Below are 15,831 nucleotides of genomic sequence, written 5' to 3'. Positions count from 1 at the left end.
GGAGGAGAAGTGACTTATCGAGGGCCACAGTATGGGTAGGTGACAGAGCCCAGACGGTGCCCTTTTCCCTGCCACCATCCTCATCCTCTTGTTGTGCACAGTCCATCATTTCCAGTCACTGTACAAATGTAGAGGGCCACATGGCTTGGGCCACATGGCTTGAACCCGCAGAACCTGTGTAGCTGCCTTCTCTCCTGTGGGCTATTGCAGCTTCCTGGGGTTTCTGGAGGGATAGTAAATAATTTGTATATTTGTTTTTTTGAGGAATAGTCAATACTGTGCATATTGGCTTCAAAGCAAATTAGCATTCTGGTCGGGTAAACAGTATCTCTCTATTTTTGTATCTTACATTTATCTTTGTCTCTCTCTTCCCCCCCCTTCACCTTTCAAACTAAACAAATAGCTCCACTAAATACAGAGTCTGTCTTAGGACTCAGCGTTTGGGGTTCTCCAGGGATCGCAGCTTTCAGCCTGGCACTGTGTGCTGTGGGAGGGACGCTTCCGTAGGCCGGTGTGTCACTGGTGGGGATGGGACGAGGCCCCGGGCCAGGATCTGTCCAGGCGGCTGTGTGGGCGGGAGGTCAGCCTCTTCCCCTCAGTTGTGGTGGCCCAGGGAACCCGTTCCCTTGCTGTCCTCTCGTCGTATTAGCTGGGGTTTTGAATTTTCTTTTCTTTGGATGGAGAACAGACAAAGAAAGTAAAACCAAATGGTCTGAAGCCCTTCCTTGGGGAGAAGTGCTCACATCCCCAAATGCTGGAAATAGCCTTTTTAATGACTCTCAGAAGCTAGGGACGTTCTGAGCCGCCGCAGCCCTAGCTGGCCATGCCTTCTGCTGCACACCCGCCCTCTCCCGCTGCCCCTCAGTGACAGGGACCTGCTCCTCCCTGGCCGCTCCCCCCCCCACTTCCGGCTGCACCCCCACTGCCCAGTCTGGCCCTGTGACCTGCTCTTTTTTCCTGCCAAGCTGTTTGGACTCTCTGGCCAGTCGGAAGTCACTCCTTCCTCTCTGAAACATCACTCTTTCTGAGTCCCACTAGCCTGGCCTCTCCAGCACTTCTGTTCTGTGCCATGGCCTCCACTCACCATCTTTTGCTCCTGCTTCCTAGGTAAGTGCGTGCAATCTGGGGCAGCTATTCAGAGAGAAAAGAAGGCATGAGGCTTTCTGTCTGCGTCTCCTGATGGGTCAATATCTCTGGCCCCCACTCTGCTCCGAGGCTGGCCCACCTGTCAGGTTGGCCCTGATTTGTGGGCTCTTGTCCTCCTAGTGCAGCCCCGCGGACTTCTCTCCGGATGTGGACAGGGAGCCAGATAGAGCTCTCTAAAGCAGCTGCCCAGGTCCCAAGGCAGGCCTGCCTCTGCCCCAGAGCCAGTCAGCAGTCACATTACGTGATTGCTCTGCTGTGCCATCTGTTGGGGTGGTGGTGGTGGTGGTGTGGTCCTCACATCAACCCAAAATACTTGCGACCTGCCAGGGCTGTGCTCATTTATATCATGTAGTCTTCACAGTAGTCCTATCAAATAGATGTTATTGCCCCATTTTAGGACTGTGGGGCTCAAGGCCCAGCTCTGAGTCCCCAAGCTCTGCTATACCAGTGGCTCTCATAATATGCCTGGGACAGGAGGATGCAGTGGGGTACAGAGTGTGTTGCCAGGGGGTGGGAAAAACACCTGGGTGGTTCCCATACACCCTCAGGCCGTCCCTGAGTTTATCTCCACCACCCAAGCCCCACCCTCATCGCTGCACTACTTGATTGCAGGGGAAAAGGTTCATTTCTAGAGATGACAGAATCGGCAGGGAGGAATGGCAGCGCGACCTCCGGGCAATAAAGCAGAAGGGACACAAGGGAGCCAGTTAGCACATCAGCCTTATTTGCGTTTTCATCCTCTTTTCACAAAACCCGGTCTGCTGCGTTAGTGGTTGGCTCTGTGTATGGCAGTCACACTTGGGGCCTCAGCAGCCTGCTGGCTTCCTCCCGCTCTGTGATCTAGGTTTCCTCCGCCTACTTCCCATCCTGTCACAGGGCAGTGGGGCCAGGTCTTTGGGATGAGACACAGAAACGGAGAAGTGGACGATAAGACATGGCCAGACTAAAGATAGCAGTCGTTTACTTTTCACCTTGAAAAACCCGGAATAGATTGTGCAACCTGGACACGTGCAAATGATGGCAAACCCACCACCACCACCTTTTGTGTGCTCCTCTGCCCCCGGCCTTGGGAATATTCTGAGACCACGGAACTGGTGACACAGGGTGAGCTGGGTGGGTGAACATCAGATGCCAGCAGGGTCAGGGTGGTGGACGCCAGGGCAGCCGCGTGGGCTGAGGAGATGGCTGAGCAGCTTTCTGGGCGCGTGGCAATGGATAGCATCCCCGGGATAGAAGGAGCAACTCCACGTGGTGTTAGCTCAGGATGACAAGGTTAGTGGAGAAGGACTTGAAGGAAGCTCAGGGAGGGAGGATGGGGATAGTTGTCCCCAGGCGTTAGAGGGGACAGCAGCAGAAGTCCAGGGAGCCGCTGTGCCCCTCCTGGCTCGGTGCTTAGCTGCCAGGGTGGGGAGCATCATTCCGGAAGCCTGTCGCAATTTGCTGGCGCTTGCCTAGCCTTTCATTAGTTCAAAGCCAATAAGTAGCCTTGGGGCAAGTCACTTAAACTCTCTGACTCAGTTTCTTCAGTGCTTTAAACTGGGGAAACAGATGGTGATGTCACAAGCTGCTGTCAACATTGTGTAAGATAATAGATGTTAAAGTGCTTTGTGGAATGTAAATTGCTGTGTGGTACCTGGGCGGTAGATGCCTTTTTAGACTACACATCTCCTGCTGTCTTTGGAATGAAAAGGTGTTTCCCTCAGTTGTGGAGGGCCTTATCTGAGTAAACAGTAGTCCTCAGGTCCCTGGGCACACGTCCAGCAGCGCTTTGGAAACCATCCAGTCCTCCTACCCTCACTTTAATAGCTGTCCACTGGGTTGGGAGGGGATGGACAGAGCTTGGACCTCGCTAGACTGACACTTGTGCAGGAGGCGGGTCCTCCGCTCTGTGAGAGGGGCAAGCCTGCCTGCAGGCCTTTTTATAACTGTGCTTCCCTCAGCCAAGGAGTCCCCAGGGCGGGGGAGCAGGGGACACACTGACACCAGGGGCCCACCACTTCCCTTGCACCTTAGAACAGCGTTCCACACTCTGCTCTGTTTAATCTGAACTGTGAACTCTGAGAGGGGTGAGTGACTCCCCTCCGCTAAGCTGGCCTAGAATGCCCTGCCACTTGCCATGTTGAGGAGTCAAAGAAACACATCAGGAGAAGTTTGAAGAATTTAAATGTCGATGGAAAAGAACTTACTAGTGGAAATGAAAGGCTGACATGAGCAACAAAGGTATTTTTTTTCTTAGACTTTTTTTTTTTTCTTATCATAACCATCGTCAGACCTGAAAATATTTATCCTGTTGATTGGGCCAGTACATGGGGCGATGGTGTTTCTGACCAGCTGCCTTACTTGGCATAGTGTAGATCCAGCCCCTCCAAGAACCAGAGGACACTAGTGATGGCTAGCAGTTATTAAGTGCCTACAGACAGTATGCCAGATCCTGCATACATTGGTGATCTTATCCTGTGAAGCAACTATTATCATTCCTGATTTATAGATGAAGAAACCCAAGTCAGGGAGGGAAAGGCCATGCTAGTAAGTGGAGCCTGGTGAAAACCACATCTGTGTGATTCAGACACTGGTGATTTTTAACCAGTGCACTGTTTGTTCTCCAGACGGATCCAGCACCGAAGGACCACAGCTAAGATCACATGCGGTGGGGGCTGCTGTTGGTGTCTTCCTGTGGGTTACATTGTGGGGTTAGAGATGTGGATGTTAGAAGCGAACTAATTACAACACTTACGGAATAATGGTTTTCCCCATTTTCTTTTTTTTTTTAAAGATTTTTTTTATTGGGGTATTGGGGTGAAGGGAACAGTGCTGGGGAATTGGGGGAAGGGGAACAGACAAGTTGCTGTCGTTTTGTTCTTCAGTCTAGTTGTGGAGGATGTTGCTTCACTGGCCCAAGTTGGCACCATCATTGCGCTCTTCCCGGGTGAGGCAGATCAGTCACCGGCTTCTGGACGGCCACTCACTGCGGCTGCTGGCCGCTCACGCTGGCTGCTGGCTACACACGGTAGCCCATGGCAACCCACTGCCACAGGGGCTGCAGCCTACGCCGTCGCCGGCGACTCACGGCAGCCCAGCTCCAGGTTGAGCTGGTGTTCAGCATCTTAGCTGTGGAGGGCAGTGTCACTGGCCGTCATATGTGGGACCCGAACCGGGGCCTTCTGGTGTCTCAAGCCAGTTCTTAACCATTGCGCCACTCAGCCGGCCCGTTTTCCCCATTTTCAATGCATGTGTTGCCTAAACGCTCTGGTCACAGTTACAAGATACATGTTTTGAAAGAATCCATAAAATGTTAACTATGGCAGCCAGTTGGCAGCAGAAAGGCCCTGTCGAGGGCCCAGTTGGGATGGGAGAGGCAGTGTGCTAAGCAGGTGAGAGGTGGGGACAGACCCGCAGAATGGGTGTGAATGACAGTGTCTCCAGGCAGAACCCAGAAGCTCCAAAAGCAGAGTCCTACATATCATTCCTCGTCAGCCCGCAGGACTCAGAAAGGAAAGAAAACAGCTCAAGTCTCCTCTCCTCTGTTTATGTTACTGAAGTGGAGTTCATGTGGCTTGATCCTTGTTTCCTGGGGAAATCGGTCTGGCTTGTGAGTCCATTGTCTTCTGGGACTGGGACAGATGTGGAAGGCTGACCTCACTCCCAACCGAAGGTCGCCTTCCCAGCCTCTGCTCTGCTGTCCCTCTGCAGGCCTCCCAGGCAGGCCCCCAGGCCACGTGGGGGGTGGGGTGGGGGAGGGGGGGTGCCTGCCTCAGGGCCTCACCCACCCTTTCCCCTCCCACTTCCTTCAGTGATGTGTGAGCACCTTCACTACCAAGTCCCAAGTCCCGTGTTTTTTTTTGTTTTTGTTTTTGTTCTCCTGATCTAGCCCATTTCCTGCCTTGTGGCTGAGCTCTTCATCAGTCAGGTCTGAGGGGGCAGAGCTTGAGCAAGGTGGGATTGGAGGTTGGAGGTGTCTGGGACCCCAGGCCAGCCGCTGCTCCTGCTCCCCTGCGTCTCCTCGTTGCCTCTGGGGACAGGGCACTGGGCAGACACTGGGAGTGCCTTTCTTTCTTTGCTGATGGTGTGCTGCAGCTGCATTGCCAAAATTCTCCTTTCCCTTTTCAACTCCCCAGATCGCCTAGAAGCCTTTTCCCCCTCCGAAAAAATCAGGATGCGAAGCATTTTTGTAGAGCTGGAGTTCACAGTCATGTGTCCGTTTCTCTAAAGCAGGGATCTCGTAAAAGGCTGTGTTTCCGGTGCCGCCTCTGTGACAAGGCTCATGGGAGAGCTGGTGGCGCTTGGTTCTCCAAACTTGACGAGCCCCGAGGCTCTCCTCTGGTAACACGGCATTGCACATACTGGGTCTTTCTCCACTGAACGATTTTGTGCAGTGCAACACAGTCCACTTCAGTCATGGTGACAGCTGGCTAGAATTTCATCATGTGAATGCACTGTCGTCAGCGCGGTTACTCTCCTAGGTCGGGTGTGTGGCGCTCTTCCCTACTTTTCTAAGCAGCACCCCTAAACATAAACAAGATAATCTAATTTTGCCTACTTAAAAAAAATGTACGCAATTATATTGCATGTATACTTTTGCAACTCTTTTCCTTACCGTTTTTGTGAATGTCGTGGTGTCCTGGGTGGGTAAAGTTTGTTTCTTTTGCCATGTAGCCCTCTCTTGTGTGACTGTAGGACAGTTCGTCCATTTCGCCATTGGCAGGCATGCGGGGGGTTTTGCAGTTTCGGCTATTTTCAAGAGTGTCGTGAACATCCTTACACATGTCTCCAGGTGCAGATGTGTGTGTACTGTTAATAACTTCAGTTTTATTAGATAACGCCAAAGCGTGCCCTTCTGGTTTGCCCTTACGCACACACATTTTACTCCACTGTGACTTAGCCTGGCTCTCTGTGATCTTAATTCCTCATGACACCTGCTGTTCTCCTGGCCTCCACTTTCTTCCCAGAAGTCGGTAGATCCATTAGTGCTCTGGCTTTCTGTGCATCCCAAAAGGCTTCCGGAAATATTTGACACTGTCATTAATGTTCTGTTACCTCAGGAATATAAAGTCAAATGTGTGGTAGACAGAGCTGCCATCTAACTGTTTGCCTCTTTCTTAGCAAAGCTGTCCTTGGAGCACAGATCTGGGTCTTGTTTGATTTTGTTATTTGCTCTACTGTCTTTCAAAAATGTCCTTTCTTCTCAGGTTGGCCTTTCGTAAAAGGGACGTGGGGAGATGAGATGGGACAGGAGAGTGGCGTGCGACCCCAGGCGGCCGAATGGGGACAGCGCGCATCCTGCCACCCACTTCTCCCCAGGGCAGTGGGTTCAGGTTCTGAGAAGGAAGCCAGCCCCTTCCCACCCTTGCTGGCTCAAATTGAGACCTTGGGGTGCTGGGGACCAAACTGGCACCATGCTGCCACCTCCAGCTAACGCCTCTCTGTCAGGGCTAAGAGGAGCAGGGCTGGCTGGCAGCGTCAGAGAAATGTGTGTGTGGATCCTCTGGGCGAGGGGTATAGACTTTCTGAAGGGCCAGAGAGTAAATATTTTAGGCTTTTCATGCCTCAAGGCAAAATGGAAGATATTATGTAGCTACTTATACAATAAGAGAGAAAATAAATGTCCACACACATTTATTTTATTAATGAAATCCAAACTATAAAAATAATAATGGAGTATCATTTCTTGGTCATGCGATTCTAATAAGAAGAGTGGAATTCTTTCTGAGGGATAACATTTCTCTAAATTGGGGTTCAGAGTTAGTATTCCCCATCACCCCATCATCACAGCAATTGGAAATGTCCATCTGTACAAATCCTTAGCCCGTGGTCACAGAAAAGCAAGCCGAGGCTGTCTTTGGCCTGCGGACCATCGGTGCCCACCCCTGCTCCAGGCTCCTCTCCTCTCAGACAGACTGTGGATTTGCCCTTCCCCCTGCCCCCCCACTCCAGCATCAGCATGTAGGTGCCCGGATGTCAGGATAGGGGTCTCTGGAGGGCTCTGGGAACAAAAACTGAGTTAGCCTTCTGAAGGGAGACCGGTGTGTCACATGGTGATGTTTGTGCTACGCCCTTGAAGGGAAAAGGCAGAGGACCCTAGATGGTACCAAGGGCTTGTGGGGGGACGGGACACACAAAGGGATCTGCAGGAACAGGAAAAGCATTAAGGGGTGGCATTTGAGAAACAGTCGAGTCATTATGTTGTGTGTGTGGCTGGAGCTCTTGAGAAAGGTGACAAGGCGAGCTGAATTTTTTGTTGTATTTAATTTTAATTGTACGCTAAATATTCGTATGTGGCTAGTGGCTGCCATATTGGACAGCACAGGTCAGAAATGGAAAAGAGTGAACAGCCCTGTGGTCTCCTCCCTGTGGTCTCCTTCCTTCCCCACGCTGTACTCGGTCCCGAGAGCCGTGCTCGCGGCTGGGAGGAACCAGAGGCTGAGGAGCGTGGTTCTGGGAAACAGAAGAACCCCGGCTGTTAACAGTTTGGGGATCGAAGGAGATGCTTTCAAAGTGGTTGAAAACAGTTGTTTATTTGCCTTTGAAATATCTGGGACACATTCCTACAGCCTTGTTTACGTAATAAATTTACTCTGTGAAACTTGTTTTGTAAACCAAAGGTCAGCTTTAGTCTGGCTCCTCAGAATTAATGAGGTTTGGCCAGATTTAAGCTGTTGTGTGTTCCTACTTGGGTCTGTATTGGCTATTAGATTTTGGCCAAAGCTGCAGGCAGGCTTTTTTTCCTTCTCTTAAGCTTGGGTAGATTTTTGGAGGGAGGAAGGTGCCGGTGAATGCCTAGTCTGGTTAGAAATCTCAGCTTGATTGGCAGACACTACTGGTTTTTTGAGATTCTCCAGTTTTGTTATTTTTCATTGGTTTAAGATTCAGAGTTGTTTTTATATATAATTGACATAAGACTTTTTCTAGCATTCAGTCTTAATCATTCTAACTTCTGACCAAGTTTAATCTTAGCTGTCTATAAATATGCACAATGAGGGTGTGGTTTTGAGTGGGGAGGTAATTGCTTTTCCCTCTTGCACTTTTAATAAGAACCTCTACTGCCTGCTTCACCTTTATTTCCAAGCGTTTCTTAACAGAAGATTCCACGCACTGGCATATTTTACAAGACTTTTGTGTAGTAAATGCTCAGGGAGGGGTGTGTCTCACAATAGAATGGGAGGAAATTTGTCAGAGTTCCACAGTGTTACAAAGCATATTTCATCTATGATGGGCCTTCTACACTTAGATGACTACCTCCAGTTCCCATTTTTCTCAGCACGACTGAGCCTAACCCCCGTGGGCAGAAGATCGCTCTGTCATCTGTGGGGCTGCCAGAGACTGGAGCGCTGCAATCCAGTTGAGAGAGGCAGCATGAATCTCTTGAGACACTCACTGACTTTCCAGACTGGCTGCTGCCCTGCGTGGTGCCCCATATGGCTTCCAACGATGGGTGCCAGCAGGCCCCTCACCTTGGGGTAGCCTTTCCCTGAACCCACTTTCTGCCTGCTCAGACCTGTTATTTTCCCAGTGTGGCCCGAAAGACATTCAAGTGCAGCTCTCCCCTCCCCTGCTAAGAAGCCTTGGGCAGCTGCCCATGGTCCAGGGCTCAGCAAGGACACCGTTGTCCAGATTGAGTCCCTGCCTGCCTTTCCAGTCTCATGGGCATTTAATGAGCTGGTTTTGAGGCCTATTCTGTGCCAGGCTCCCTGCTGGGCACACAGGACACAGTGATAAACCAGTTCCTGCCCTTAGAGGACAGCATGAGAAAAGGCAACAAGCAGTAAAGTTAATTTTATTAATAGTTTATGTATCGTTTTAACATCATCGTTTTAACACGTGACTGGTAGGTGCCATGTCAGACAGCGCAGGTCTCGCGGTAGAGCAAACAGTAGAAAAGCTGGTCAGTGTACATGATGAGTCCTGGACTTCCGGTTTTGTGTTTATTTAGGGGCTTATCATGCTAGAGTGTAAACCCCATGAAGGGATGGGCGTTGCCCTGCTTTGCTCACCATTATGTCTCTAGTGCCCAGCTTAGTACTTGGCACGTAGTAGGTGCTCAGTAAATTTTACCAGATGAACTATTGAGTAAGCACAGGGTGCTGCTTCTGGAAAAGCTAGGATGAGTACCTCACCCTCCAGGAAGGCTTCCAGGAGATGTCTAAACAAGCTTGCAAAATTGGAGTAGAAGCTAATGGGTTAAGAGGGAGGCAGGGAGAGTATGGTGGGGGGCTGGGGGGCGGGGGGAGGGTACAGTGCTTAGAGATAAAGAGAAGGCAGATCATTGTGATGGCAGCTTAGGGTACAGGTGAAAGTGGGGAAGATGTCAAGAGATGAGGCTGTACAAGTAACAGGGGCCAGATCATGAAAAGGTTCTAAATCTGTGCTCCAGAGTTGAGACATTATTCTGAGGACGTCAGGAAGCCTTACCAGTGGCCTGAGCTGGAAGCAGCCCCTTGAAGTTTTGTTGCATGTTTCTGTCTTGTGTGCATGATGTTTTCTCCCTTCACACCTCCTAGCACATAGAAAGGGCTCACTAAGCATATTGGCTTACATGTAGTGTTTGCGTATAGCCTAGCCACCAGGCTGCTGGTGTGTTCTGCTGCCTGTGAACTCTTAGGAAGGCGGGGCAGGTTTTATTATTGAAATGCATGTCAGATACTGTGTTCCAGCAGTTCCCAAGACTGGGCAGGACCAAATTCCCCAAGTGCTAGATTAGATGTTGATTAGATCAGATGCGTTTCTCAGTAGTGGCCCTTCACGTGGGGATTGGGACCTTCAGGGTTTTGATGAGTGCATTGGATCTGTGTGTTTGTGTGTGAGAGCTGTACTCGCAGCCACACAGCCGCTAAACCTTCAGGATCTAGTGTTTCTGACACAGCCCTGAGCAAATCCTGTCTTCTTGGTGGCACTGGCGAAACCCTGGAAGTTGGTGCGTGTTGCAGGGTATTACCTGGGTGGCAGATTGGGGAGTCAATGCTGATGAGACTGTGAGAAAGAGTTCAGTGGTGATTTTCATGGGTTATTTGCTGCCCAAATGCCTTTTTATATCTCAAGGAAAGGTCAGCAACGGATTAGAGATGACGTCCTAAGAAAATAAAAGGAAATTCTATACAGGAAGTTTTGACTTTTTTTTATCTGTCCTTATCTACTCTTCTCTACAATTTATCAGAAAATAATGCTTTTTTTAAATTATGACTTTTCTTTGTATTGTAACCACTCTGTCAAATGTCTGGTGTCTTGCGACCATTTTTATATTTAAACTTGTCAGCAGCAGTCATACCTGTTTTCAGCATCCAATAAAATAGTCATTGTTGCGTTAGGACAAGGACTTACGAAGCTACTGTTGATATGGATTTGAGAGGTGACTCAGGGAGGCTGGGAGTCCAAACTCTATGTCTCTGAGACGCTGTGCTCTGTTTCAGATGATAGGCCTGTGCAGATTTTTATGATAGAAACTCATGATGAGTAATAACTACTGTTATCAAATGTCTCCTGTATTCCAAATATGGGCCAGGTGCTTTTCTGCAATAACCCTGGGGTTAGTGTCACTATCCCAGTTTATAAATGCTGTCTCCCTCCTGTCACAACAACTAAAAGTGACACCCATTGATCTTCTGTGGGGTTTAATTGGGTTAAAAGGAAATTTCCCCCCTCTATGTTTTGTGAAAGCAGAGCTGTGATTAAGTCTGCAGGTCTGATAAGTCGTTGAACAAATAGCATTTGAGCACTTACTATGCTGCTACTGTGTAGTGGTTGGTCTATAAATATTTGTTGAATATTAAATACATAAGTGTGTCTATTGAATCATTCAACCTTGTAAAGTATTTATTGTTATTCCCGCTTTCTGGAAGAGAAATTTGAGGCTTGGCAAGGATTAGGAACATGTGTTCCAAACCAAACAAACAAGTTCATGTTTGGGTCTTTCCAAATCCAGAGTGGGTTTGCCTGCTACTGGCCCATGCTGCCTCTGGCCGGGGCCGGTCTGCTGCTAAAAAGTGGCTGTCTGGGGTGGGGGTGGGGGCCTGACATGGCACTCTGCCTCCCCGCACCCCAGTCTCGCCTCTGTCAGGGGAGGGGGACAGAAACAGTGGTCAGTCCCTGGCAGGCTGCACTTCCCGGAGCCCTGCTGGTTCAGAGGGAGAACTGAGACGTGGTGGGAGCAGAGCTGATGGAATGACTGGTTTCACTGCAGAAGGCTGAGGTCTAGCCGGTGGTGTGGACACAGGCAGCTCAGAGGCTTCGCGTGGGGGAGGCATGAGAGGAGGGAGGCAGCCACTGGTAGTGACTGCTCCATCTCCACACCACACCGAGGATTTGCCCCACACCACCTGCCTGGAGGGCCCCCAGAGTGGCTGTCACGTGGCTGCTCTCTGGTAGCCGGGATCTAAGCTGAACACGTGTTTTAATTAGTACATTCTCTACATTTTAGGCTTTGGATGTGGACCGGATGGTTCTTTACAAAATGAAGAAATCCGTGAAAGCAATAAATATCTCTGGGCTGGGTGAGTATGCCTTCTTTCCTGGGGGTTTCCTTGTGGGAATCATTGCATTTGCAGTCCCGAACCATAATGTTGCTCCCCATTAATGAATGATCAACTAAACCTTTTCTGGGCCTACAAATTAGAGAGGTGAGCTGGGCTGTTTAAATTTTAGAAATATGTTTTGTTTTGCTAATTGTCTAATTCTGGTGTGGGGTTTCTTCCTCCACCCCCCACACCACCCCACGTTGCTTCCTGTTCTCTGAAGTGGAGCTGAGGTTCCCATAACAGCTCTGCATGAACCGGCTTTGCTGACTGGTTGACAAGGACACGGCCTGGATCCTGCATCTGTTAGTTTGTGCTGTTCACCATGTCGGAATGCCCTTTCCATTTCTCTTTTATCCCAATTTGTGCCTTATTTGGGAAGAAAATTAATAGATATAAAAGTATAATCAACTACTCAAAGTAATATTTGATCTAGACATATAAATATGCTTTTAAAAAGAAAAAAACAAAACAAAATGCTGCAACTTTTTACTTAAAGATTGTAGGCTGCAGGCTGGCCGAGTGGCTTGTTGGAGTTGGCTTGGGAGCGTGAGCTCTGAGCAGCAGTGCCCCGGTTCAGATCCCACATGGGCCAGTGACGCTGCTCCCTCTACAGCTAAGATGGTGAACAACAGCTCAACCTGGAGTGGTGCTGCTGTGAGTCCCTGGCGACCGTGTGGGCTGCAGTGGGGCTGCAGTGGGCTGCCATAAGCTACCATGAGTGAGCAGCTGGTAGCCGGTGTGAGCTGCCCTGAGCTGCTGTGAGCGGCAGTCCAATGGCCGGTGAGCGACTGCCTCACCCGGGAAGAGCGCAATGATAATACCAACATGGGCCAGTGAGGCGACATCCTCCACAACTAGACTGAATAACAGCAACTTGTCTGTTCCCCTTCCCCGATTCCCCAATAAAATCTTAAAAATATATATATATATGATTGCAGGCTGTACATATGTGGCAGGTCTGCCCCCTGCACAAAACCTTACAAGTGATAGAAAATACTGTTTGTAAGTCATTAAGTGACTATATAATTTCCCTCAGAAACAAGCATGGCAGCCTTGGGGGACTCGAAAAAACTGTTATTGCGGAGTTCGTCCACTCGGCGCTAACAGAGCCAAACACTAAACACTGAGAATGGCAGTGCAGAAATACTGGCTATTTTATTATGAACAGCGTCACCCAGGAGAATGGGAAGCTAATGCTCAAAACCCTGAACACCCTGATGGCATGTAGGTTAGAGATTCTATGGGGCAAAGTCACAGGACACCGTGGGTTAGGGGCTCGGGGTCGCGCTGGGAGCTGATTGGTCGGAGGTGAGGTGAGGGTAACGAATCATCTCTGCAGGCCTTGAGGACAGTTCTGAGGTCTGTTCTGGAGTCCCTCTGTCCGGTCTCATGGGGAAAGCAGCCAGGGGGCCGCTCCACCTTAGGGCTCAGGAGCTGGAACTTAACTTCAGTGAGATGTTATCTCTGTCCCGCCAGAGGGCTCACCTTGCAGCCATTAGTCAGGTCTGGCTACTGTCTTCTGCCCCCTTGGGGGTGCTGGTTATGGAGGCTAGGACTGTGCGGGACGGGGAGAGGGAGAGAGATGATTAATAGAGCTAGGATTCAGAACTAAATTTAATCAAAGGCATAAGGACCCTCGGTTTCAGAAGTTGTGAGAAATCCCAGAGAGATTGGAACAGGGCTGATGAATTGCAGAGAAAAAGTCTCGCTGGTGGGAGAGCAAACCACTGCTGAGGATGGACATCTGACGATGGTGGCCTAGGAGATGGAAGGATGCTCAAGGTCTACTCCCACAGAAGTAGTCAGGCCACTGGAAACATCGTCCCCTTCACCCTCGTGATGTCTCCCTTTAATGAAAGTAGTGTTTGGAGCAGAAGGACAGGGAATGCCTTACTTAAGTGGTCATGATGTCAGAAGGGATGTGGAACATTGTGGAAGTACAGGTCCTACCTAACCCCTCCCCCACCCCAGTTAAAATATTGTGAGCATAAGCTCCAGTAGCTGCGTTTGCCTATCCCCCAGGGAGGGCTGTTTTAGCCAAGATCCTGAAGAGCCTAGTAGGAGATGTCAGCTACAAAGATGATATTACAATCAGGAATTGCCAACTGTACTTAGGAAGAGATTTAACAAAAAATATGAAAAAAACTCTACACTGAAAACTACAAAACACTGCAGACAGAAATTAAAGACAACCTAAATAAATGGAGAGAGAGACGATGTAGGCAGGTTGGAAGACTTGATATTGTCAAGATATCAGTTCTCCCCAAATTGAACTCAACATTAACCAATCGTAATCAGAATTGCAGCAGAGGAAATTGACCAACTGATTCTAAAATTTATATGGAAATTCACAGAACCTAGGGTATCCAACGCAATCTTGCCCAAAAAAAGAGAGTTGGAGAAAAATGATCTAATTTCAAGTCTTGTAAAACAACAGTAATCAAGACTCACTGGTACTGCTGTCAGGGTCAACAGATGATCAGTGGAACAAAATAGAACATCTAGGAATAGACCCATGTTTAAATACTGTATTTTCAGCAAAGTTGCCAAGGCAAGCCAATGGGGAAAAGAAAGTTTTCAAAAAATGGTACTGGGAAAACTGAATACCCATGTGGGAATAAATGAACTACGACCCTCTTCATACTTTACACAAAAATGAATTTGAAATGGATCGCATATTGAAATGTAAAAGCTAAAACTGCAAAACTTCTTGAAGAACACATAGGAGAATATCTTTGTAACCTGGGGTAGGCAAAGCTTTCATAGCTAGGACATTGGAAACAATAAGCATAGAAGAAGAAAATGATAGATTTCATCGCAATGAAAACCTTCCGCTCGGTCAAAGATTATATTAAGAATAGCCTAACATTTGAGAAGCCCCCAAATCAAGAAACGGAAGAGCTTACACTTGAGGAACCTGAATTAATAAGGCAATCAGAACAGGACTTTAAAATAAGAGCATATGATTAATATCTTTAAAGGGGAAAGAGAGGTCATTAAATTACAGAAACAGGAAATGGTGCTAGTAAAAAAGAACCAATAAAAGACTTAGAAATAAAAAAAATATATGGAATTATTGAATTAAAAACTAAAATTTGCAAAATTGCCACATAGGAAGAGGGAATTAGAGAGGCCGCACGTTTCCCGAACACAACTCAGAGTGCTGTCATGATGGAGGAGGATTTATGGCGCACTTGAAAACACACCTCTCAACCGTAGCTCACACCCAACTGACTGCACTGAACAAGCTGAAACTTGTCACACACTGTTACTAAGGTTCAACGCGCTGCTTCCCATATTGAAGATCCCTGCCTTTCCGTTGGATGGCACTTGACAGCAGCATTCTCCTTATGTTTTGATCACAAAGGTACCGTGTCACACTTTGCTTCTGGTACGGCAATTTCTGTCAAATAAGATCATTACGGTGGGTCCTCATCCAAATTATTCACAGGATCTGGCACCATGCAACTTCTGGCTCTTCCCCAAAGTCAAAATGACAATGAAAGGTAAACACTTTGAATCGATTCATGACATTGAGGGAGCCACAACAGTACAACTAAAGATACAAAACAGGACTTCCAGACTGCTTCAGAAAGTGGCAGGAACGACAGGATAAGTTCAAAGCGAAGTATTTTGAGGGGGATTCATAGCATTGTATCTTTTACGGTAATACATTTTTTTAAAAAATTTAAACATTCACCATATTGTTTGATCACACCTTGTACCCTTTTCCAAATTTATTTGCCTATGAAGTTGCCACCGCCTCTCTTCATCAGCCCACATAAACCTCAGGTTAGTAAATGCAGAAAAGCAGGTGCGGTCCTGGCTCCTTGCATCACCTGGACCCAGGCGACCTGTCTAGAGGTCCCTCTTAGCTCTTTGTGCCCTTCTTTGAAATAACTTGCAGTTTCCTCCAGCGTGCCCTGTTTAGTTCCTTCTTCCCTCGCACGTGCTCTTCTATCCGCTTGAAATGGCCTTTTGCCACTTTTGTCGGAGAAAAACCAAGGCTTAAGGAAGTTGAGAAGTTTGTTCTGGAATTTCCACCCAGCTCCGGGCACCCAGCCTGTGTCCTCCCCGAGGTACCACACACACATCAGGCTGTCAGCCCCACCTTGAAGGGGGTCTTCTATTTTTGTCATCTTTTACCCGCCTATTCTGTAATGCCAAGTTGGAGTTATTA

At 48.5% G+C, this 15,831-nt stretch overlaps 1 protein-coding gene across 10 annotated transcripts in view; it reads left to right on the top strand.

Annotated features, from left to right (window-relative positions):
- ASAP2 (ArfGAP with SH3 domain, ankyrin repeat and PH domain 2) overlaps positions 1 to 15,831 on the top strand; it is a 147,981-nt gene that overhangs the window by 41,551 nt on the left and 90,599 nt on the right. For 9 of the 10 annotated variants that reach the window (XM_019650028.1, XM_019650026.1, XM_019650022.1 and 6 more), the window contains exon 2: positions 11,555 to 11,627. In XM_019650028.1, coding sequence (XP_019505573.1) covers positions 11,555 to 11,627 — 73 coding nt within the window. Of the gene's footprint in view, positions 1 to 1,004; positions 1,108 to 11,554; positions 11,628 to 15,831 lie in introns of those variants that run through there. The other variant, XM_019650025.1, reaches the window with a different exon arrangement.

Source organism: Hipposideros armiger, unplaced genomic scaffold (genome assembly GCF_001890085.2).
Source record: "Hipposideros armiger isolate ML-2016 unplaced genomic scaffold, ASM189008v1 scaffold_137, whole genome shotgun sequence".
Classification (NCBI taxonomy): Eukaryota; Metazoa; Chordata; class Mammalia; order Chiroptera; family Hipposideridae; genus Hipposideros; species Hipposideros armiger.
This window is presented reverse-complemented; position numbering and strand designations above follow the sequence as displayed.